This window comes from Erinaceus europaeus, chromosome 7 (genome assembly GCF_950295315.1).
Source record: "Erinaceus europaeus chromosome 7, mEriEur2.1, whole genome shotgun sequence".
NCBI classification, from domain to species: Eukaryota; Metazoa; Chordata; class Mammalia; order Eulipotyphla; family Erinaceidae; genus Erinaceus; species Erinaceus europaeus.
In genome coordinates, this window is record NC_080168.1 from 9,237,405 (window position 1) to 9,263,405 (window position 26,001).

General features: G+C 42.5%; 1 protein-coding gene across 3 annotated transcripts in view; it reads left to right on the forward strand.

Annotated features, from left to right (window-relative positions):
- The first annotated feature begins 5,301 nt into the window (after window positions 1–5,301).
- RHBDD1 (rhomboid domain containing 1) overlaps window positions 5,302–26,001 on the forward strand; it is a 126,175-nt gene continuing 105,475 nt past the window's right edge. For all 3 annotated transcript variants that reach the window (XM_060193707.1, XM_060193708.1, XM_007519248.3), the window contains exons 1-2: window positions 5,302–5,800; window positions 7,592–7,724. In XM_060193707.1, coding sequence (XP_060049690.1) covers window positions 5,368–5,800; window positions 7,592–7,724 — 566 coding nt within the window. In that variant the 5' untranslated portion in view covers window positions 5,302–5,367. The remainder of the gene's footprint in view (window positions 5,801–7,591; window positions 7,725–26,001) is intronic.

Consider the following 26,001-nt stretch of genomic DNA (forward strand, 5'->3'; position numbering starts at 1 on the left):
CTCAGGAGCTCCCAATATGGAAACCCTCGTGACTGGAGCACAGTGACCAAGGCAGAGAGGGGACAGACATGTGGATAGGGCACTAGAGTGGCAAGCATGCAGTTATGATAAGTGCAGTCAGAAGTCACTGGAAGCTTGCTGAGGGCACTGCAGTGTCTGCTTTAGCAAGGACTTCTCTAAGCAGTGGGGCAACAAGCTGTTGAGTATATGAAGAGAAAGGAGAGTTGAGTTAGGGCATTTGCTGTATTCCAGGTCAAGTCTCATGAGGATTTGGATTAGCACAGTAGTCCAAAATCTAGAAAGAAGTTTACTGATACTGTAGCCCTCTGGGTCCTTCAAGCTTGGACAAATAAGCAAACACAACAAGAAGCAGAGTAAGAAGAGGAAAAAGGCAGGGGCCAGGAGGTAGCACATCTGATTAAGTGCACACATGAAAGTGGGCCAGTACCCAGGTTCAAGCCCCTGGTCCCCACACTTGCATGGTGTGGCATATCTGTCAGAGAAAGCTTGGCCGTCCACAAACAGGTCCACTGGTTCACTTTGAGGTGAAACTCTTGTTTTGTAACATAAAGTGAAGGACGGTCGCCCACCTCTGTCTAGGACGTTACTCTGGGAGATAATGAAATGAATGTTTGTATGTTAGGTGGATAGGTAGGGTATAAGCAAGTCAACTTATCTCTGAGTCTGCCTTACCAATGTAGTATTTCCCCCCCAACTTCTTTACTTTTTATTGAGATAATATGGGTTTTGAATTCTGTGTGTGTTAGGGGGACAGTTTTCCATATTTTTTCTGATGTGTGTTAACTGTACCACATCCACCACCAAAGGACCAGCACTGCTCCATGAGTCGTAGGAATCCCTTCACCCTTACAGTGTCCTCTTTCCTCGTCCACTTTGACAACCTCAGTTGTGAAGACAGAGTTTAAATACTTGTTTCCTTTGGATTCTTTTCCCTTGCTCTGTTTCTCTATAGAGAGGGAGAGAGAAAGATAGACATCTGCAGACCTCCTTCACTGCTTGTGAAGCATCCACCCAGTAGGTGGGGAGCCACGGGCTTGAACCTGGATCCATACGCTTCATACTGTGTGCGCTTAACCTGGTACACCACTGCGCGGCTCCCAAGAAGGACACTATTTCCCTTGTGTATACAGCCTACAGCTTCTTGCAGCCAGGGAGGTGGTGCAGTGGATAGTGTTGATATCACCTGTGCCAGTCAGAGTGATGCTTTTGGTTTTCTCTTTCTCTCTCTCTCTGCTTCTAGATCGATAAATAAATAAACCTTGGAAAAGAAGCAAGAGAGAAAACAAAACAAAACAGTGTCCAAAGGGCTGCGGGTATAGAACAGTGGTTTTATGCAAACAGCCTTTTGCACTTGAGGCACCGTAGGCCCCAGGTTCAGTCACTCGCACCATCTAAGCCCGAGCTGAGCAGTGCCCTGGGGAAAACAAAAAACAAAGACCAAAACACCAGTTAAACTAACAGAAAAACTTTTCAATTCTACAACTTCTTCTATGACCGTATGTCTGTATTTATATATATTTGCTCCTTTCTTTTCCCGATGGTCCTGACTTCTCCTTCCTTTCTTTTATTTATTTATTTATTTATTTATTTATTTATTTATTTATTTTTCTACCCGAGTTATTGCTGGGGCTTGGCGCTGGCACGGTCATTCTCCCCTTTTTTTCTTTTTTCTATTTTTATTTGATAGGAGAGAAAGCAATTGAGAGGGGAAGGAGAGGGAGAGAGAGGGAGAGAAAGATATATAATGTGTCTTCCCCTTAACAGATAGACACCTGCAGACCTGCTTCACTGCTCATGAATCATTCATTCCCCCTGCAGGTGGGGAACAAGGGCTCAAACCCTGGTCCTTGTGCTTGCTGATATGTTCACTAAACTGGGTGCGCCACCATCTGGCCTCCTCTCTTCCTTTATAAGTCACACCGGCACCATTGCTACTTCTGAATGTCCTTTTTTCTCTCTCTTTTTTTTTTTTTCTCTCTCTCTTTTTTTTTTCTCTTCTCTCTTTGGGTCTTGATAGAATTAGAGTTCAGAGCCCTCTGATTATCTTCCTCTAACATTTCTCCCTTTCTAGGAGTATGGACCAAAATTCTGTCTGGGGTGCAGGAGTTGTGAGTTTTGACTTCTGTAATTGCTTTTCCTCTGGACATGGATGTTCGCAGGAGAAAGTGAACATTCGCAGGATGTTCCATAACCCCAGCCTGTTTCTATTTTTCCTTAGTGGTGCAGGGCTCTGGAGAAGTGAAGTTCAGGGTCATATTAGTGAGGTCATCTGCCCAGGGGAGTCAGGATGGAATTGTAGTAGCATCTGCAACTTAGTGGCTGAAAGACAGTAAGATATAAAGCAGGACTAAATGTCCAGTAAATAGGAACTAAAAAGTAGGACTAGAACAGATGAGAATAGGGATGTTATGGTAGAAAGAAGCTAGGAAGTCTATTTTAGGTATGTTCTTAGGGGCTCATGATTTTGGTCCCTTTTGCTTGAACTTGATGGCTAATATGCAGGTGAACTAAAAATACTGTCTGGGAAGATTGTGTCAGAGTTGAGAATAGGGCTAGAAAGCTGTATTAGGGCATTTATATATAACTGTTATATATAAATACAATTAACTGTTTACCCCATTGATCTGACGCAGGGTCTGTATATTCACATTTAGCACAGGAGCCTGTGTAACCTCCAAGTCCCTGTGAGTCTGAGCTTGCAGCCCGTGGTCACAGCTGGGAACATTCTAGGCTGAACTCATTTCAGGGCCAATCTTCCTTGAGTGGCAGAGTAGGCTGACGCAGCCTTCCTAGACTACAACTTCTTCTCCTTCTCCTCCTCTTCTTCCTTCTCCTCCTCCTGCTCCTCCTTTTTCTTCTTAAACAAAAACATATTTGAACCTTTGGTATTATTATTATTATTATCATTATTATTTTAGAGTTATCACTTGGGCTTGGTGCCTGTATTATGAATCCACTGCTCTTGGTGACCATTTTATTGGATAGGACAGAGAGAAATTGAGCGATGAGGGGGAGAGAAAAGTAGAGAGAAAGAATGACACCTGCAGACCTGCTTCACTGCTTATGGAACGTCCCCCCTGAAGGTGGAGCGCTGGGGGCTCAAACCTATATCATTGTGCTTTGTACTATGTATGTTTAACCTGCTGTGCCACCACCTGGCCCAACCATTGGTGTTTCTAAGGAGCCTACTGGAACTACTTCATGCCATTCTGTCCTTTGCAGATCCTAAGTAATGCATATGGAGTTCATGAAGTCAGAGTAGCTAAAGCTTAATAAGTCTTATGTTTGTTTTTTTTTTTTTAAAGTAAGATTTATTTATCCCATTAGACAAAGAAGGAGACAGGGAAGAGAGAGAGAGAGAGACCAGAGCAGGACTCTGGCATAAGCAGTGCCAAAGCTAGAACCTGGGACCTCATGTTTCCATACCCAAAGCTCTACTACTCTGCCACCTCCAAGGCAGCAAGCTTTACTTACATATTTATTTATTATTCTTTTTTTTTCTTGCCTCCAGGATTAATACTGGGGCTCAGTGCTTGTACCGTTAATCCACTGCTCCTGGATCCAGGCCATGCTTTCCCATTTTGTTGCCCTTGTTGTTGTTATTGTTATTGTTGCCACTGATGTTGTTGTTGGATAGGACAGAGAGAAACTGAGAGAGGAGGGGAAGACAGAGAGGGGGAAGGAAAGACACCTGCAGACCTACTTCACTGCTTGTGAAGCAACCCGCCTGCAGGTGGGGAGCTGGGGGCTTGAACCAGGATCCTTATGCTGGTCCTTGTGCTTCACACTATGTGCACTTGACCCACTGCGCTACCACCCGACTACAACTTCTTAACCTACTGTCTGTCACTGGGTGATTGGCTTGATTCCATGTCCCATGTGCTGTAAATATGCAACAGTGAATATAGGTATATTCACTGTGTTCATTCTTTTTTTTTATTTAAGAAAGGATTAATTAAAAAAACCATAGGGTAGAGGGGTACAATTCCAAACAATTCCCACCACCCAATCTCCATTTCCCACCCCCTCTCCTGATAGCTTTCCCACTCTCTATCCCTCTGGGAGCATGGACCCAGGGTCATTGTGGGATGCAGAAGGTAGAAGGTCTGGCTTCTGTAATTGCTTCCCCGCTGAACATGGGCGTTGACTGGTTGGTCCATACTCCCAGTCTGCCTCTCTTTTTCCCTAGTAGGGTGGGTCTCTGGGGAAGTGGAGCTCCAGGACACATTGGTGGGGTCTTCTTCAGTCTAGGGAAGCCTGGCCATCATCCTGATGACATCTGGAATCTGGTGACTGAAAAGAGAGTTAACATACAAAGCCAAACAAATTGTTGAGCAATCATGGACCCAAAGCTTGGAATAGTGGAGAGGAAGTGTTAGGGGGGTACTCATTGCAAACTCTAGTGTACTTCTGCTTTCAGGTATATATTTTGCAGTAGTTTACGGATACGTGTGAACATATGCTCTCTCTCACAGAAACTTGTGTATATCTAGGTTTTGGGACTTTGTTAGAAAGTGAACCACCTGAGATGAAATTAGAGTATACTATGAAAGGAAAGGTCTCACCCGAGTAATGAAGTTGAAGGGTTGTCATTCCACACGTGAAGTCTCTGGACACAGTCTGAAGTGAAGCATGTTGAGGTGGCAATCATTGTGTTGGTTAGGTTGTGATCGGCAGATGCAATATTATTTGATATGGATTGGGAGAGGCATACGGGAAAGTGGGCCCTATCCAATGGTTCCAGGACTGGGGGAAGTAGAGGCTCTATAGTGGAGATGTGAGGTTCCTGCTGTCTTAGGGTTCAAAAAGACAATTGATAGTTAATGTTATCATCACATTATTTGGTAATTGGGTTAACTTTGAAAAGTCCTTTTGTTAGGGTTTGCTGTACAGTACCCAGTATCTTGTATATAGCTGTGCTATTGGATGCTTCTGATCTACTTGGTCTAGGCTTTTGAGAGAGTCTGCATATCAATTACACAGACTATATATTGAAAAGATTCAGTTTGTGTTTTGAAAAACTTTGAGACATACAATTAATTTTCCCCCTCTCGTATTAATTAACTAGTGATTTATATGACTACATTTTACTAGGAGTGCACATAAACACCATTCCCACCACCAAAAGACTGTGACCCATCCCTCCCACCCACTCCCACCCCCCACTGTCCCAGGAAGCTGCATGTCTACCCCTCACCACAGGGTTTTTACTTTGGTGCCCTGTGTTCATTCTTAATAGGCGTGTGCTCATGTATATTTTATTTTATGTTTTAGGTTCAGCTGTCTGAACACTCTAGGATTTCCCAAATTTTAGCGCATTCTTTATCCCTGACTTGATATCCAACCATGCAGCGGAGAACAAGAGGAGTCAACACTGGACTTATTTTGCTTCTTTCCCAAATCTTCCATGTTGGAGTCAACAATATCCCACCTGTCACCCTGGCAACATTGGCCCTCAACATCTGGCTCTTCTTGAACCCTCTGAAGCCTTTGTATGACTCTTGTCTCAGCGTGGATAACTGTTACCACAAGAAAGACTGGCAGCGCTTACTGCTTTCACCCCTTCACCATGCAGATGATTGGCATTTGTATTTTAACATGGCGTCCTTGCTGTGGAAAGGCATCAGCCTGGAGAGAAGACTAGGAAGCAAATGGTTTGCCTACCTCATCACCACATTTTCTCTCCTCACTGGGGTGGTGTACCTAATCTTGGAATTTGCTCTTGCAGAGTTTATGAATGATCCTGACTTCAAGAGGAGCTGCGCCGTGGGCTTCTCAGGTAAGGGCAACACATTTCCAAAAGAGCCTTCATGGAGATAGTAAGGGGAGTGTAGCTGCTGTCATTTTATGAAGCATGATGCCACAGTTGGAGAAGAAACTGAATTGGGAATGGCTAAGGGTTGCAAAGCAGTGACCTCCCAGGAAGGAAGGGGATGTTTGGATGACAGGAGGGACATGGCATAGATTTTGTTATTCCTTGTTACACTGGATCATCACTCTTGGACAACTTAGGTTAGGGTCTGCTTGGAGATATTTTGTTGATAGAGTACTATTATACAAATAAGTACAGACTCTACCATGGTGAGACCTGGGAGAGAACCACTGTTGTATTTCCAGTAGGGTATAGCTCTCAATATGTTCAGTAAAATCAGTGCCCCATATGCCACCTTGGTATGTGCAGCACATTGAAGGAGCCATGCTCCTGTTAGTCACTCTACATAACACACCATATTTAGTTCATAGAAGGGGGACTATTGGCAGCTGGCATCACTGACTCTTGTAGATAAGAGAGTAAAGACCCAGAACAGTAAAGTAACTTGCCGAGTTTCACAGGCCTAGTAAGTAGTTGACCTGGGGTTTGTATCCAACCTCTAGACGTTAGCCATGTGTTGCATCACCTTTCACTTTCCCCCTCTTACTGGTTGTTGTTTTTACACATTTGATAGAATTGGCAGTTTCATCAGAACTTAAATGAAAATGAGAATGCAAATGGGGAGGTAGGCCTGACAACTCCCTGGCTGTGTGCTTCTGGTGTTCTTGTCTTACTTGAGTTTCTCTTTCCTCGATTTTTTAAGACGGAACAAGAGACCCTGACTATATAGGTCTAGGTGCCAATGTTTACCAGTTTATCAGCTCATTCATTTTAGTAGCAGTAGTCTAATGAGATGCATAAGACCATATAATGATGAAGATGAAAAGCATTTCCGAGTGTATTGATCTATTTCTTACCTCTGTTCCCCTTTTCATCCTTTTCTTTCTAGCATACTCCCTCACACATCTAAATGTAGGCAGAGAAAACATGCTTCGTCTTCAACCGTAGAGTAAAGTATGCAGCACTGGCATTTAAAAACATTTAGTTAAAAGTCAAACCACAGGCGGTCGCACATCTGGCTAAGTGCTTACATTACAGTGCGCAAGGACTCAGCTTTGAACCCCTGATCCCCACCTGCACGAGGAGAGTTTCACAAGTGGTGAAGCAGGGCTGCAGGTGTCTCTCTTTGTCTCTTAACCGCTCTGTCTCCCCTGCCCCTCTCAATTTCTCTCTGTCTCTGCTAATAAATAAATAAATATAAAAAAATCACATCATTAAAATGACCAGTTTTGAAAGTTACACTTCAAATGACAAAGTTACACTTCAATGACATTTAGTGCTTTTGCTGGTGTTTTAGTTTTATGTGTTATCTGTTCGTAGTGAACTGAAAGTAAGTATGAGCTAGAGTCAAGAAACATCAAAGAGGAGTGGGGAGTGATGGCAGAATGGTTATGCAATGGACTTTCATGCCTGAGGCTCTGAAGTCCCTGGTTCAATCTCTTGCACCACGATAAGCCACAGTTGTGCAGTACTCTGGTTGAAAAAATAGAAAGAAAAAGAAACATCAAAGGGATGAATATCTTGGACATCGTCTTTCTACCAAATTCGGAGTTGCCAAGAGTAGTATATAGCAAAGCAAAATGTTGGCTATTGTTGAGTAATCATTTTTACTTTTTGTTCGTTTCCTTTGTAAATGTCGATTATCTCCACGTTGGGATTGGTGCTATCCCTGTGCTCTTTTTTTTTTCTCTCTTTTAGGAGTTTTGTTTGCATTGAAAGTTCTTAACAACCATTATTGCCCTGGAGGCTGTGTCAATGTCCTGGGCTTTCCTGTACCCAACAAATATGCTTGTTGGGCAGAACTTGTGGCCATTCATTTCTTCTCACCAGGGTAAGTGTTTACTTTGAGAGAATACAGATGAAGTAACTGATGTTCCATGGAGGAACCATTACAATAATAATAACATAATCAAGTGGTTTCTTGGCAGTTAGGTACTTTTTAAAAACTAATAACAGGGGAGTCGGGTGGTAGCACAGCAAGTTAAGCGCACGTGGCACATAGCACAAGGATCAGCATAAGGATTCCGGTTTGAGCCCCCGGCTCCCCACCTGCAGGGGAGTCGCTTCACAAGCGGTGAAGCCGGTCTGCAGGTGTCTCTCTTTCTCTCCTCGTCTCTGTCTTCCACTCCTCTCTCCATTTCTCTCTGTCCTATCCAACAACAATGACATCAATGACAACAGCAGTAATAACTACAACAATAAAACAGCAAGTACAAGAAAAGCAAATAAATAAATAAATTAATTAATAAAAAAAACAAACTCTAATAACAGAATTTTGTTTAATAGTTTTCATATCAGGAAATTCCAGAGTTTGAATCCTGACAGCCAGCCAGCTGTATTATTTTAGTGTCCTTTTCTTATTTGAGTTTCTGTTTCCTCAACTTTTAGGAAGGAACAAGAGAACCTAATTATATAGGTATGTTTAGGAGACACTATTAACCAGCTTCTCAGTTCATTCATTCTAGTAACAATAATCCAACAAAATAGGTAAGACCACATAATTATAAAAATGGAAAAAGAAGTCACAAAGATGGTCCAGGAGGTGGTCCGGGAGGTGGCGCAGTGATGCAGCTTTGGACTCTCAAGCATGACGTCCTGAGTTCGACCCCTGGTAGCACATGTGCCAGAGTGATGTCCGGTTCTTTCTCTCTCCTCCTGTCTTTCTCATTAATAAATAAATAAAATCTTTTAAAAATAGTCACAAAGTACATTTATTTACTGCTTTTTAAAAATTATTTTTGAAAATATTTTTCTATATTTATTTATTGGATAGAGACAGAAATCGAGAGAGAATAGGGAAATAGAGAGGGAGGGAAAAAGAGACACCTGCAGTGCTGCTTTACCATTCATGAAGCTTCCCCCCTTTATGTGGGGAATGGGGGCTTGAACCTGGATCCTTGTGCATTATAACATGTGCTGTAAACCAGTGCACCATTCTCTGACCTTTGATCTAGTGCTTTCATTTGAACTGTGCTGTCTCAGTAGTAGAACTCTTTAGACCAAATGCTTTTCTTAAAGCCCCAATATATTAATAGATTGACTGTGCTGTTTATTAAAATAAATTTTTATGAGGGAGAATATGTAAAAGAGAGATGGGAAGAGACAGACTACAGCACTGCTTAGCCCTGACAACGTGAGCCTATTATAGATTGAACCTGGGGTCCTGGAACCTCTGACTTGCAAATATTGTACTCTCAGTGATGAGTTATTTCCCTGGGTCTCAATTCTGAACCTTTTCAAGAGAAAGCACGACACCCCACCCATCTTGCTGTATTTATCCCCGTGCTGTTGTAGATTTATCAGAGGCACCTTTATAGAACCCCAGGGTGCCAAGGAACACAGTTTTTGAGTACCACTAATCTGGATGACTTCTTTATTAACAAGGACAAAGAACTTCTGGAGATCCAGGGGCTTGTCAGACAGTTTGTGGTAGACATTAGACCAACTGGCACGCAGACCTCCTGGTCTGCCTGTGAGTGAGTGAGTGAGTGAGTGAGTGAGTGAGTGAGTGTGTGTGTGTGTGTGTGTGTGTGTGTGTGTGTGTGTGTCCCGTTCCCTTTCTCTGCTTTCTATTTAGAAAAAAGGCGGGTGCCTTACTTTGCCTCATTTCATCTCATCTGTGTAATGCAACTGAAAACACATGGCTGGTTTGTTTATTCTTACTGTGTGGACCTAGCCATTCTGTAGATGATGGGGGAGGTTCAGAAAGATGCTGAAAGAAGGAAGGAGCATTTTTCTGCTCATACGCTTCAGGCAGGTCTTCTTTGCCTTTTGCTTGGTGTGCCAGTGTTGGGTCTGGGTCTTAACTGGAGAATATTCTCCTCAGGATGTCTGACAGCCCAGTAATCTTGAGTCCTTCTTTCATGCTAATTTCCCACTGTAGGCAACCATTGCCAGCTGGTTTGTAAAAGGCCTTGATGTGGTCACAGAACCCCACTCATTTGCAACTGTATTGTTATCTTGTGACAGTTCCAAGAAGAAAGCCTAACAAAATCTTCAAAGTTTTCTTTGAAAAAAAGAAGGATGTAGTAATGTCTGTCCCTTATCTGAACAGCCCTGTCTCTACCTTGTCACTCACAGCTCCCCAACTTGCTTGATGGGATCCATTCTCTGTGCTGAGGAGAAACTCTTGTATGTGACAGCAACACCCAACATTCATATGAAAATCACTCCCTTGGGCACTTGCACTTTTTTTTCTATAGTGAATCCGTTGAATAGCAGTGCCTTTCATATCCTCTTGCAACTGCCCCTGAAGACTCTCATCATGCAATTTATTATTTTTTAGGGCCCCTCATCCTTACATGGAAAAGGCCTGGTTGCATTTTCTTGTCACATGCTTATTCTATGTAGAGGCACCCGAGAATCTGAGCCTGGGGAAAGAAAGGCAGTTAGTTTCCTTTCTTTGAAGTCTGAAAGAATAAATCTTGGGGCCTTCTAAGATTTGACTACTGTGATGATCAACGTCTGTGCTCCAAGCCTCTGCTTGTGTGTGTGTCCAAATAAAGACGGACCTGAACAGTAGTCCAGAAACTTGAGAGGCTGGTGCTTCTCTGAGATGGATCCTGGAAGAATGGGAGAAACTAGAGCTCTCTTTGCTCCGCATTGTTATTCTCCTGGTGGCTGTCAATTAGAATTTTCATTGGGAAAACACTGCGGAGCCACAGAACAAAGCAGCTTTATTGATGGAGGTAATAAGCTGCCCTTTGGGAGGAAAAAAAATCTGCAGAGACAAACATTTGGTGGACCTCTAAATTTTATGAAAGCTGTGGAATTCATCATTTCCCTGAGTTAGGCAGCCTCTTGGATGGGAGCTGTGGGGCCTGGGAGGCATGTGGGCTTGTCCTGCAGAGTCAGGTCATCGAGGTCCCCTTTGCTGGTGCTTTTAGTTTTCCCAGGGTGCCTGGTTTCAGCGATTGCTTTGCTCACATGATCTTTTCATTCCTTTTATGTCTGGGGGAGCCCTGAAGGTTCTTGGGTTTCAACCAGTGTCCCTCATGCCCAGGTGGCACTAGAGGGAGGTGTGTAATTCCTCAGAAAGGTGGCTTCTAGCCCCTCCACCCCACACACTCCTGCCAGCCTTCTGTTGACAAAAGAAAAACTGGATCTCATGACAGGGATGCCTTCTTGCTGGAGGACAGTGGTCAGGGACAATGGAACACTCACCAAGGGACCACAGGCAAGACAGACAGCTCTCAAAACCTCATCTTCCTCATCTGTAAAGTAGGAATGCAATTTATCATTCTGTCTTATAAGTCACATAAAAATTATATTTATGATCAGTGGAGAAGCAGTTACAGAAACCAGAACTCCCGCTTTCTACACCCCCAAAAGAATTTTGGCCCGTACTCCCAGAGGGGAAGAAATGTTAGGGGAAGATGACCAGAGGGCTCTGAACTCTAGTTCCATCAGGACCCAGAGAGAGAAGAGGAGCAAAGGAAGGACATTTGGAAATAGTAATAGGTATAGGTGTGACTTAGAAAGGAAGAGAAGGCAGGACCATAGAAAAAGAAGGCCAATATGTATATTTATAGAAATGGCAGTCAACGCCTGTCTGTGACCTTGGTAGAAATCCTGCAGTTTCCAATGAAGGGAATGAATGGAGACACAGAAATCTGGTGGTGGGGACGGTGTGGTATTATTCCCCTGTTATTTTATAATTTTATAAATCAATATTAAATCACTAATAAAAATATTTTTATGAGAGTGAGAGGAAAAAACAGCCCCAGTCAGTTCTGTACAGGGTAGTGCTGGGTGGCCTCTGGGGCTTCAGACATGCAAACCCTGTTCTCTATGCTAAGCTGTTTCCCTGGTGCATCATGAATCACTTATAACATATCAAAGAGAAAATAGATATGGAAGGGCTTTCCAAGCAATACAGCATTTAATTATTCCTTTTTGTTGTGAGATAACATACTGAAAAGTGGGCCTTGTCCATGAAAGGAATAATTGTACTCAGTTTCTCTCTTTCTTCCTTATTTATTTATTTTTTGGCACCAGGGTTATTGCTGGGGCTCTCTGCTTACACGTGAAATCCATAGCTCCTGGTGGCCAGTTTTTCCTTTCTATGTTTTTTTTTTTTAATTTAATAGGACAGAGAGACATTAAGAGGGGAGGGAAAGATAGAAAGAGAGAGAAAGACACCTGCAGACTTGCTTCACCACTCATGAAGCGTCCCCCCTGCGGGTGAGATTGGAGACTCCAACCCGGGTCCTTCTATGTGATAACATGTGCCTCCCTGTCACCCCCCCAGTTTCTTTTTCTTCACAAATCATACTTTAAAAAGTGCATCAGTTCTTATTTAATTTTGTCTGGCATAAGGTTCCTTTCCCTCTTTTCTTGTTCTGTCTCCATCTCTTATGGCAGTTAGTAGTCTGAAAATTCCCTGTGAGCTGCGTACTTTTGGACTCTTCTTCCTATGCCAATAATTTTTGGCATGAGCATTTGTGGAGACACTAGCTAGATATGTCAGAATTAATGTTTTTTGTTTTTTTTTTTCTGAGAGCTTCAGAAAGCTCCTTTCACAACTCATGCAAATGTTTAGAATGTTGTATGATTTTGGGGAAAACACTATAAAAGTCTTTTAATATGCAAAGTGCAAAACTGGTGGCTTGTTCAGTTTTCTTGTGCAGTGACCAATATCAAATGTCCTTTGAATTGATTTGACTATCATCAGTGATATTTACTGGTATAGTAAGAGGTTTTTGTTTGCTTGCTTGTTTGTTTTTTAAGATCTATATATTTGCTTTACATCAGAGAGGGAGGAAGAGAGAGAAAAGAGCACTTCTCAGTCATATGGAGTGTCAGGGGTGACACCTGGACCCTCATCGACAAAAGTCCTGCCCTCTAGTCACTGAGCCACCTCCCCTTCTCCCAGATGTTTCTTTTCTTACTATCAGTCCTCTCTTCTGAGTCGGCAACAAACTCAGAAGCAGCTTTTCCAATGCCCTTAATGTTTCTCCCCTCTTTATGAATCGACTGCCAGGAATCTAAGAACTTGTTCATTGCTTCCATTTATAGCTTTTGATGAGACTTGAAAAGATTTTTTGATTTATGGACACAAACTTTCTTACTGTTTCTTTACCATGATTCTCAAAAAGAAAAGGGGACTAGATAATATAATGGCATATATATATTGTGCTGCTGAACATAGTCCAGTGAGAGAACTATTCAATACATTTTACATATGATTTAAATTTTACATTACACATGTATATTACTAGTAGTAATAGTACTAAACCAAAACACTGCTCAGTTGTGGCTTATGGTGGTACTGTGCTGGAGATTGAACCTGGGACCTGATGTCTTTTCTGATCAAGGAAACCTAATCTTCCACTGATGACTTGGCACGCTTGGCCATGGGAAGAATCTTTTAGCCTCTAGTTCTGACAAGCGCCCTGCACTGCACTTGTTTGAGGGTGTGTTAGCACCTTTCCAGAGCCTCCTGCTACCATTGGTATAAGAGCTGCTTCCTGGGTATTGAGAATTTTTCTGGGAGCCAGCGTTAAGTAGCACTGCTAGTATTTAACTCTGTACCAAAATGATCAGAATAAAGTGCTTGTGTAGTCCCCTGTGAGCCCAAAGTAAATGTCTCTTCATTTCAGCTTCCCTTCTGTTGAAGCTCCAAGTGTCTGTGGTCATTCTGTGTCACCTGGCATGGGAAGAGGTGCGACAGCAGACACATGGGGTAGAAAGTCCAGTGATGGTGAAGAGAACTCATATTCATAAATGTCACAGAAATACAAGACCGTGCAAGTGAATTGCTGAGAATCCTCCCACAGCTCTGAGGGAGCCCAGGTAGTCTGACGCTTCTGGAACTTTTGCCAAATTCACCTGTGGGTGTTGTGCAGAAGGCTGTCTCACTGATACCCCCTGGGCAAGGGAAGGAAATACAGTTGAAGAGAGACCTATAGGCTATTGGCAAGTGGTGGGAGAGAGGGGGTGAGGGAGGGGGGAAAGAAGGAAGGGAGAAAGAGACAGAGAAGAAGAAGAAGAAGAAAGGACATTTGTTAGGTCTGAAAATGGAGGGAACAGGACAAGAGAAAGAGCTCAGTGTCTCTGTCACCTCTCTTGTAAAACCACTGGCAGTTGAGCTTACAAATATCTCAGCTAGGCTATCGAGGGGTGACTGCCCCAGTTCAAGATCCTTTGCTTAATCATACTAGGATAGTCTTTGCTGTAGATGTCCTTGGGGCCATTATTCAACTTGACACACCCTCACAGACAAGTAGAAGTTGGTGAGAACTTAAATTTGTAATACCATCTGCATAGGTCCGGACCTCGGGATGAGTCTCTCTTCTCTCTCCTTGGAGTGACTTTTATTGCTTTCTCCTTCTGAGTACCTGGTTATCATTCAAAACCTGGGCTGGGGGTGGGGGTGCTGTGGAGATAGATCAGGACATGCAGACCTGAGGCTGCAGGTTCAATCCCTGACACTGTATATGCCAGGGTTCAATGTCACTTTGTTTCCTGTCATATAAACAAATAAATACATAAGCAGATAGATAAATAAATCTTTTAAGAGCTCATATAAGATCTATTCTGAACTACTTTCCCTAATTCCCTCCCCCCCATTTCTCTGTCTTTATTTCCCCGTGTTTGTAGATTTCTCCTCAGGGTATTTCTGAAATAACAGGGTAATGACTTCAGGCCACGTGTCTTGCCAGATGGACACATGGCTTTGATCTTTTGAGGACAAGCAACCAGGAGCTGATCTGTAGTTTAGAAGAGAAGCCTGGGAATAATATCAGGACTTGAGACTTGGTGACCAGGAGTCAATGAAAGTGTCACCTAGACTAGAGAAGAAAGTGAGGGCTGGACCTAGTGTAGTAGCTGGGGACTAGAAAAGGGGTTGGTCCACAGGAGGCTTCTTCCTCAGAGCCATTTGATACTCAGTGGGTCATTATTATACTAACTTTTCATGGACTGGGGATTTTCTGCTTGCCAAGTATCATTTTAAGTCATCATCTATATATCTAATATCTATCTATCTATCTATCTATCTATCTACACACACACACACACACACACACACACACACATACATTCATTCCAGAGTCTTGTACATATTCAGTTCTACTGCCACCAGGCTAATTTTTCCCCTCCTTTTTATTTCCTATTCATAGAGATAATGGGAGAGAGATTAAAACACTGCTCCACCATTCGTGGAACTTCCCTCTGGTGCCATAGGGCTCCCATGTGGTGTCAGGGCTCAAACCCAGGGCGGTGTGCATGGTAAGGAATACGAGCTATCAGTGAGCTATCCCTTGGCTCTCCCACCCCTTTGAAAGTCTTCATCTACTTTATATTATCTCTACACCTGCTTTATTAAAGAGGAAAGATTCCCTTCCTTAAGATGAAACTGGAGCATAGACAGTTGTACGTATCAGGGACCGGGTGGTGGTGCACCTGGTTGAGTGCACATGTTCCAGTCCCCCGGCCCCCACCGGTAGAGAGAGAGCTTCATGAGTAGTCAAGCAGGGCTGCGGTGTCAGTCTCTGTCTCCCCACTTCCTTCTCAGTTTCCGGCTGTGTATCCAATAAAGATGACCTTTTTTTTTTTTTTTTTTAAAAAAAAAAGGTCTATGTATTTCACCAAAGATGCTCAAATATGAGGATGAGGGAGAGATTTAGAGAAAGTGTTCAGTGCAGCAAGAGTAATTATTGCTTTCTTAATCCACAGAATTCTTGTCTTACATTCTTGGTGAAGAAACATGAAGTTTCACATTGGGATGTAATAGAGCTCTTTTCAGAGATCTGACTTTCAAGCGGCTACTGAGTACTTGCTTAGACTAGAGTTGAATATAAGGATATGATTAACTTTGGAGCAGAGAAAATTGGCCTGTTGGGACTTGATGGCAAAGAGAAGAGCAGGCTGTGATCACAGATTTCTGCTAATGTATCCTCTTCTGTTAGAGTAAGCATCATTTGTTCACAAGGCTTACTAATGAGGGTGCCCGATCACAAGACTGCTGTCTGTCTGTGGAAATATGTGCTAACAGATTTAGGCTCCATCTAAACTCAGAGTGCTCGTAACAGTTGTTAAGTTATAAACAATGTTATTAGTAAAGTACTTTCAAAATTCAAAGAGAGGGGGCTAAGTAGCGCAAAGGAGAAAAATGAGGTGTGAAAGTCAGTGTATTTTACCAAGTGAAAGTATAGCTTTTCTCTATAGATACTTGTCCATTGTAGGAGTGTTTCCAACAACCTAGTAGAAAATAAAGCAAAACAAAGTGGACCAAGGATGAAAATAGATGTGGGGGTTGTACAAACAAGCACATAGTAAATATTTAAATACAGCCACACCCCAAGTAAGTAATACCTGGAGAGAAAGAGCAAGTGTCTTTGGAGTTGAGGCAGATTTTTGAGAGAAAAGGGGCTGATTTCTGGGATCCGTGCTTTTCAAATAAGGCTTAAGTTGTCTTTCATGAGTTATACTAATTAAGTCATTTTGGGGTGCAAATTGGTCTGCATTGGATACCATCATTAAAAATAAACCAGTAGCAAGTTTGTGATGCTAAGAAGCTGTTGGGGGGGGGTGTATACAGGAATTGATTCATCATTTCGCATGAGCTAGCTCCTTTCCATCCATCCATCCTTCCTTCCTGCCTTCCTTTCGTTCTTTCTTCACTGGGACTTCCTGTCTGCACTACAAACCCACTGCTCCTGGTGGCCATTTTTTTCAGTTTATTGGCTAGGAGAGAGAAATTGAGAGAGAAGGGGGAGATAAAGAAGGAAAGAGACAGCTACACCTGGAGGCCTGCTTCTCCACTTGTGAAGCGGACCCTTGCAGGTGGCAAGCGAGGGTGGGGGTTGGGGGTGCGGCTGAACCCAGATCCTTGCACTTAGTACTGTGTGTGCTTAACTGGATATACCACCGGTTGGCCACCTCCTGGGTTAATTCTTGACTCCCCATATGTAGGGGAAGAAGAATAGCCCATCCATGCACAGTAGACACAGAGATGCTGGGATGAGATCTGGAATGTGGAAGATTTAATTAATTACCCACCCACCCCCAGTCCTAAAGCTGTTTATTCAAGTCTACGCAGTCTGGCTTCCTACCTGAATCATTTCCTTTGTAAACTGGAATTCTTGATGTATTATAAAGCTTATTATAAAAAAGAGTCTGGCCCCTAAAGGGGTACTCCAATGTTCTTCCCACTCTTAGGGGGTACACATTCCATGGAGACCATTTCAGGGTTTCAGTCAGATACATAACTTATGTCTCTCTGAGTAATCTTTGATGTTTATGCATCACCCTACCCCTTGGTGTACAGCATGACACTAGCCTTGCGCATGGTTTCACTGTTTCTGCACAGTGAAAAAACCTAATTTTTTTTTTTTTTTAGGTAAAAAGACTAAATATAGAGGAGGAAGAGACACCACACCACCAGAGCTTCCCCAAGGGCATGGTCCTCCTATGTGGTGCTTGGGCTTGAACCTGGGTCATGTACAAGGCAAGACAGACACCCTGCCTTGTGAACTATCTCTTCATCCCCCTAAGATGAGCGTTATCTGAAGCACTGATCTCCCGTTGAAATTGTGCAATCCCTTCTTTCATCTTTAGTGTGTTTTCCTAAGACGTTGGGATAGAAATACATAGAGAACTGATATGCATCTTCTGCTATTTTTCATGGAAACAAAGCCTGCTTAAAGAGTTCTGTTTTGAGGAAACATTACAGAACCATCCAGAGTAGATTATATGAGTTTCCTTCCTTCCTTTCTTTTTCTTTTCTTTCTTTTTTTTTTTTTTTCCTGTTCTTGTATTCCTCCAGTATCCATTTACATACTGCTGCCCTCCCCCTCCCCCAGGAAAGTCTGTGAGTCATGTAAGGGAGTGGGTGAATCTGTCTCCCAGGAGGCCTCACCGTTGCACAGAACAAAAGGTAACAGGGATCTTTAATCAAAGCAATGATTCCCTTGAGTTAGCTCTAATGAGATGAGAACTCTTGAGCCAAGAACTTACCCTCCTGCTAGAAGCAAACCCCTTTAAGGAAAGGGGATATGCACATCTGGAGGCCAAGCCAGTGGGAAAGGAGAAGTTCTCAGGCCAGCCGCCAAGCTGGACACTGACCAGGCTCATCTGTGATTCTGGGAGAAAGGCCCAGCTCCCTAGGAGGCCATTTCAAAAGCAGATTGATCAGCTGGATTGCCCACTTATCTATTCTGAGAGAAGGGGCCATAGTGTTGCTCAGCATTGGAATACCATGGTGCCAGGGATTGAACCTGTGGCCTCTTATCTGACTAGGATGTTTCTTCACCTACTCCTTTGAAGAGACTTAGTATAATAGTTTGTTTCCAAAATTGCCTGAATCTCTGGGGAAGGAGTAAAAGAGAGGAGGTAGAGAGAGCTTTGGGGTCCTGGTGTGTGAAGACAGACAAGGATTGAAGTTGTGGAGGTGAGAGTGTCCTGCAGACATCTGTTATGGGGAGATGAAAAATTGTACCCATGCGTCAACAACTGTACTGTAGGGGCCAGGTGGTGGTGCACCTGGCTGAGTGCACACATTGCAGTGCACAGGGACCCAGGTTCAAGCCAACCCCCTCACAGGTCCCCACCTGCAGGGGAAAAGCTTCACAAGTGGTGTCGCAGCTATCTCTCTCTATCACCCTCTCTATCACCCCTCTCAGTTTCTGGCTGTGTATCCAGTAAGTAAATAAAGATAAAGAAATTCAAAAGAATCTACTGTAAACCATTGGAACCCCCCCCAACATAAAATGATTTAAAAAAAAAAAGAACAACCTTTTTAGTAAAAAGAGGAAGACTGTCTTTAGACATTAAAGAAAAAAAAATCACTTGGATTACATGTGTGAACCTGAAAAGAAAGTGGCGGCTAAAAGTATGTGTAGGCTGAAGGAACTGGGAGGTAGCTCATCTGGTAGTGGCCACACTTTGTCATGTGTGAGGCCCTGGGTTTGTGTCCTGGTCACCACAGGTAAACACCCTGGGGAGGGGAAGCTTGGTGAGCAATGCTGTCGTGTATCTTTCCTCCCTTATACTACTAATTCACTGCTCCTGGAAGCCATTTTTTCCCCTTTTGTTGCCCTAGTTGTTTATTATTGTGATTATTGCTGTTGTTGTTGTTGGCTAGGACAGAGAGAAATGCAGAGAGGAGGGGAAGACAGAGGGGGAGAGAAAGACAGACACCTGCAGACCTGCTTCATCACCTGTGAAGCGACCCCCCCCCCCCCCCCCCCCCCGCTGGTGGGGAGCAGGGGCCTCAAACTGGGATCCTTATGCCTGTCTTTGCATTTTGCACCATGTGCGCTTAGCCGGAAGTGCTACCACCTGGCCCCTCCCAATCCTGTTTTTTTTCCTTCTCTGTTTAAAAGTACAAAAGAACATCTGCCAGGAGCAGTAGAAATGTTACGGTGCAGAAAGCTCCAGAGAAATCTCTGTCAGTCCAACCAACAAACCCACCCAGCAAGTATAACCTGATTTTGTAGCTCTTTATAGAAAAAGAAAAATCTTTTCATTGTAGGAGTTGAACATACATAACTGCACAGTGAGAAGCACACGTGTCCCCCCAAGTTGTCTCCACAGAGAAAGCCGCTTGTGCTCACACCCCTCTGTTTCAGACACACTTGCGTTTTCTGCTTGTTTCCTGTTCCTTGTTAGAAGCACAGTTCTTCAAAAGCCCCATTTTAAAAACGGTGTAATGATTCTTGTTGTGGTTGCTGTGTTTTGTTTTTTTTTTTTAACAAAAAATAACCTAATATTACTACCTAATCTTTTCAGTGGCATGTTTATCAGAATGCTATTTGGGTCCCAGGGCTGAGTATGTCCTTGAAGTAGATTTCTAGAAATAGAATCAAGGGTTAAGGGTTCGAACTGTTTTCATGGCTCTTACGCATATTGCCAACTGCTTCCTGCCAGTTTGTTCTGGCTTATTAGCAGCATACGAAAGTGCCACTTTCATGTGTACTGGGTTGCCTGAATGTTCTCTCAATTTTTTTTTTAAATTGGAGTTTGATATGTGACAAAATTTATTCTGCTTCTATTATTGACAATTCTTTTAAAGTTTTTTTTTCATTTACTCATTTATTTATTTATTTATTTATTTATTTACTGGATAGAGATAGAGTGAAATTGAGTGGGGTGGTGGAAAAAGAAAGGTGAGAGAGAGAGAGAGACCTGCAACACTGCTTCACCACCTGTGAAGCTTTCCCTTTGCAGGTGGGCACCAGGGGCTTGAACTTGGGTCTTTGCACATTGTAACATGTCTGCTCTACCTAGTACACCACTACCTGGCTAGACAATTTTTTCATGTTTTATTTTATTTTTTTTATTGCCACCAGAGTTATTGCTGTTGCTTGGTGCTGGCATTATGAATCTCATACTCCTGGAAGCTATTTTTCCCTTCTATTAAGTTATTTTTTTCCTCTTTTATTTGATAGGAAAGAGAGATTGAAAGAGGAGGAGATAAAGAGGAACACCTGAGGAGTCGCAGTAGTGCAGTGGTTTAAGCACAGGTAGCGCAAAGCGCAAGGACCGGCGTAAGGATTCCAGTTCAAGTGCCGGATTCTCCATCTGCAGGGGAGTCGCTTCACAGATGGTGAAGCAGGTCTGCAGGTGTCTATCTTTCTCTCCCCCTCTCTGTCTTCCCTTCATCTCTCCATTTCTCTCTGTCCTATCCAATAACAACAATAAACAAGAGCAACAAGGGCAACAAAAGTAGAGGGAAAAATAGCCTGTGGATTCCCAGCGCAGGGACAAACTGTTAGCAATAACCCTGGAGGCAAAAAAAAAAAAAAAAAAAGAGATAAACCTGAAGACCCACCTCACTGCTTTGGAAGCTTCCCCCACTGCAGCTGGAACAGGGCCTTGCACTGGGACGGCAATGTGTATGCTCCACAATGCTCTCCACTGCCCAGCCCCAGCCCCTGCCCCTGCCCCTGCCCCTGCCAGACAGTTCTTTTGTTGGTGAAATATGTGCCAACCTTTCATTTCCTTCTTAGTAGGTTGCATTTCCTGATGTGTGATTTGTTTGTGTAATCCACAAATTTATTTATTTTAATGATTTGCTTAGTGTGTATGTGTGTGTGTGTGCACATGCACCAATGAGAGCGTTAGAGAACACTAGTTAAATGCATTGCTGGGGACTGAACTCTGAGATTATGCAAAGCAGGCATTCTACATGTGGAACCCTTTCACATTACTGTTTATCTACATATTTTCAAGATGCCATAGTTCTTCAGTCTTAATGAGTTCTGTGGTATTTAATATCAGGAGCTTTTCTTATTAGATTATGTGGACTACAAGGTCTGAACTCCTTAGGACCATCTTAAATTCTATAAATAATAACTTAGACAAGACCTTTGGGAAATTTCTGCTGGTGTTAATGGAATAAGATTTATTCTAAACTATAGCTAAGAACTGAAAACTTTTTACACTAAAAATAAAGAGATGAATAACACAAGTTGTTTTAAGGGGAAGATCCAAAGATAAAGGTTTTATTTCTTCATGCATTTTAAATATTTTATGTCACTTAAAATTGTCTTAGATTTGCAGAAACACTATAAAGATAAGCAGAAAACTACCACATACAAGCTGACACCCAGCATCACCTATTCCTGGCATCTTAACTTTCATATGGCTCATTTGTTGCAGTTAATGAGTTATTGGTGACACATTAAATAAGCTTCATTCTGCTTCCAAATTTCCCATGTTATTTTTAAATAAGTATTTTAAAAATATTTCATTTATTTTAGATAGAGACAGAGAAATATAAAGGGAAGGGGAGATAGTGAGAGAGAAAGATAGGCAGAGAGAGAGAGAGAGTGAGAGAGAGAGCGAGCTTTAGTACTGTTTCACTGTTCATGAAGCTTCTCCCTGCAGGTGGGAACTGAGGACTTGAATCTGGGTCCTTGAGCTCTATAATGTGTGTGCTCAACCAGCTACACCACCACTTAGCTCCAGATTCCCCAAGTTTTTACCTAATCTTTTCCTATTTCAGGAGCTCTTTTGGGATACCATACACCATTTAATCTTCACATATTGTTCAATTCCTGTCTTAGTCATTTCTAGATGCCATAACAAAATACTGTAGTTTGAGAGGCTTACTCAGCAAGCCTTTATTTATTTATCTTAAAAAAACAGCATATAGTTTACCATGTCTGAGAACTCAGGTTCAAGCTCCCAGCACTACATGAGCACAACATGTACAGCAGGTGTTACGGTGCCTCTCCTTAGCTATCTCACATCAAAGAAGGAGAACAGAAAAGGCTGGTGAAATAGGTCGGTTGGTTAATGTGCTGTTTTGCCATGTGCAGTGTCCAGCCCCCACTGCATTGAAGAAAGATGCGGTCTCTTTCACTCTCTCTGCTTCTGTCTCTCTGTCTCTATCTAAGAAACAAAGGAGGGGGTTCTCTGGGAGCTATGCAATGATGTGTGAAGCCTCAGTATAAAAGGGAAAGAGAGAGAGAGAGAGAACTAGTTTACTGATGTCTCTGCAATCCTATTATGAAGGCCACACCTTCATGGTGTTACATAAATAGAACTATCTACGCGAAGCCCCTTCTCTGAATAACAGAATCCCACTAGGTGCTGGGGCTTTGATACATGATTTCGGGTGGGGATGAAATTTTTGGTCTATGGCAGCTCCTCTTGCCCATAACAGTCAGGTTTTGCTTTTCATTTTATTTTGTATTAATTTTTTTGATAGAGACAGAGAGAAATTGAGAGGGGAGTGACAGGGAGAAAGGGAGAGGGAGAAAGGGAGAGGAAGAGGGAGAAAGGGAGAGGGAGAGGAGAAGGGAGAGGGAGAGGGAGAAAGGGAGAGGGAGAAAGGGAGAGGGAGAGAGACAGGCCTCTAACACACTGCTTCGCCTTTTGTGAAGCTTCCCCTTCTATAGGTGGGGTCTGGGGATTCGAATCAAATCCTTGCACATGGTGATGTGTGTGCCACACCTAGCCTAAGTGTTACTTTTTATCCAGGAGTCATCAAACGCCATTCCCAAATGGCTGTATAGCTTCTCCTTTGCCTGCCCATGATTCAGAAGTGGTGTTCCGTTAGCAGCCTCGCTGGACTCCCGACCAGGTTTTAATTTGGGTGGAGGAGCTCACATTGTCTTCTGTAATTGGACCATCCTGCTGTGGCTCCAGTTGACACCATCAGCATCAGATACAGAGGTGGCTCTCAGAGATTTCCTTCTCCACCACACAGCACCAGGGACTCCTGCTGTCTGTAAATTAGGCAGACCTTGCTTACGCCTGCGTGAGCGGGTTGGCTGGCTCAGAATCACAGAGCTGAGCAGTAGGTAGAAATAAGGAAGCAGCTGTTTCTCCAGTTGAACACCAAGTTGTCTGGAGGAAGGTTCACACCCAGGTTGCAACTAATTGGCATTCACGCTGTGATGTGATTGTGGGTGTGTAGCTAAATGTACCTACCTAATCTGCACGTAGCTAACTAGGCTTGTTAATCAGTTCTGAGAAGCTGGTGACAGGTGCAAACTCTCAGTTTATTGTATTTTTTTCTGGTAATGATGACCGGTGGCTCTTTTCAAAAGATAAAACTTATACAAAGCTGAGAAAAAGTCCTATGACCTGGGTGAATAATAATCTCAAAAATTGTATCTTATGTAAAAAAAAAAAAGCGCATATTATTAGACTAATGACTTTTGTGTAATGTTCTATAAAAAGTGTGTTTTTGGGGGTCGGGCGGTGGCGCAGTGGGTTAAGCGCATGTGGCGCAAAGCGCAAGGACCGGCGTAAGGATCCCGGTTCGAGCCTCCGGCTCCCCACCTGCAGGGGAGTCGCTTCACAGGCGGTGAAGCAGGTCTGCAGGTGTCTATCTTTCTCTCCCCCTCTCTGTCTTCCCCTCCTCTCTCCATTTCTCTCTGTCCTATCCAACAACGAATAGCGTCAACAAGGGCAATAATAATAACCACAACGAGGCTACAACAACAAGGGCAACAAAAGGGGGAAAAAATGGCCTCCAGGAGCGGTGGATTCATGGTGCAGGCACCGAGCCCAGCAATAACCCTGGAGGAAAAAAAAAAGAAGAAAAAAAAAGTGTGTTTTTGTCAATCTGAAAAGTTAATTGTCAAAGCTAGCAATTATTTGCCTTGATTTTTTTATTTTACTAATTTTTTTCATTAAAAAAAGAACCACGTGAAGCACATTTACTTCCATTTGGAGTATTTAGAATATGCACTTTGGTCTACTTGAAATGCCTTTTTTTTTCCTTCCAGGAGACATGATTGGAGATAAATGTCATACAATTAAATATTCACTCTCCACTAATAAGATGCTAAATCACATCTCTGGAGAGTTCTGGTGTGTTTGCTTAGTTCTTCCCGTTTTAGTGTGAGGAGTGTTTTAGAGTAGAAACTTGCTCATATTTGCTAATTTCCCTTTCCTCTTTGGCAGTATTAAGTGATTCTTAGTTAAAAGTCATGGGAGTTAAATAGGCAAGAGCACTGTTTTCCATTTACATTCAGGTTTGGTTCAAATTATGCAAAATGAAGACAGTCGGGTGCTATGAATTGAAATCATTAGTACATCAATTATTCTGTGATAACCAGCTGAGAACAGGCTGCAGGATGAGCGAGCGTTACTTCCATTTAAAGCTGGCTGGTTCCTCATTAGCCTATATGAGAGATAAAATAACCTGATTCTAATTTATCTAGTTTTAAATGGACATTGCTCCCCTCTGAATTCAAGAAGAGAGCATTTTATTTTTGCAGTCATTCTTGACACACAGTCCAAATAAGTAACACAGTTTATTTCTAGCAGCAGAAGTCTCTTCTGTTATTTTGTATTACCATAGTCCCTTGACTGGAAGCCATGTTTCTCCTCACACACTCATGTTTTGGTCCAAACAGATCATGGACATAATAAAGATAGTATTTAGCAAATGCTACTTCAGGATTCGTTTTCACTATTTGGGAGAAACTAAAGTTAGAGCTTTGCCACCCTATTGTATATACTCCACCACAAATTTCTTAGAGATTTAAGGTTGGAAGATTTGAAAAAAAAAAAAAAAAAAAACACACCTGAAAAATGTCTAAGAATCTGTGAGAACATTTTTTCCCCCTTCAGTTTTAGATTTGTGCAGGTCAACCCAAGGAAAACAATCAAAGTGTAAATATTAAATATAGCTGGGGTGTTGACCGAAGTCTAGAAGGCTAGAGTTGAATGGCAAGTCAGAGCTAGATCTGAGTTAAAGAACTAGCAGGCAAACTTGGGAGAAAAGAGAAGCACTTAAAAAACTGGAAAAGTCATCTCAACTGGTGGGGTGGAAAGGTTGAATCACCACTCAGTGCCCTGGACTGCCTGGCCCCTTTGACTTGGCTTGTCCCACGGGGCGGGGTGCCAAGCTTATCTCATCCAGTCTCTAGATTCTTGGGCAGCTTCACTCACCTGTGAACACATGAAGATTTTTAAATCCATAGCTTTCTGATTACAAGATAATAACAACTTTAGAAATCTGAGTATGAGAAAAAAAAAAAAAAAACAGGGAACCCGCATGGCAGGATCGGTCCCTTTGTAAGAAGGACAAAAGGAAAAACCTTGAGGTTCCCCAATGTTCACAACCATTTGAAAATTTTAACTCCCTGCTGAAGACATCAACAAAGACTAGAAATGAACAAGATCACTGTGGACTCTGGCAAATGCTTAAGTCCTTGCTGTAATATAACAGAAATGTTTGAAGAAGTCAAAGGAAGAAATATGGAAATTAGGGAAAGATGGAATTGCTAGTAATAAAGGCCAAATTTAGTAAAAGGAAAGGAGAAAATTATAGAATTAATGGTTAAGGAGGGCTGTCTTTGAAAAGACATATCAAGGAAGATAACTCATGGCAGGTTCTCTCCTTATTTTGAATGGGGTCATTTGTTTCTTTGTTGCTGATTTTGGTGACCTCTATATATTTTGGTTATTAACCATTTATCTGATGTATAACATGTTAAAGTCTTCTTCCATTTTTCAAGGAGTCTCTTTATTTGGGTGGTGATTGCTTTTGCCTTGGAAAAGCTTTTCAATTTAGTGCTGTCCGATTGGTGTATAGCAGAACCATATTTAATAGCCCAAACTTGGAAGCAATCCAACAACATGAGTGCTAAGAAAGTTGCATATGCACAATGGAATACTCCTCAGCTGTTAAGAGAGAT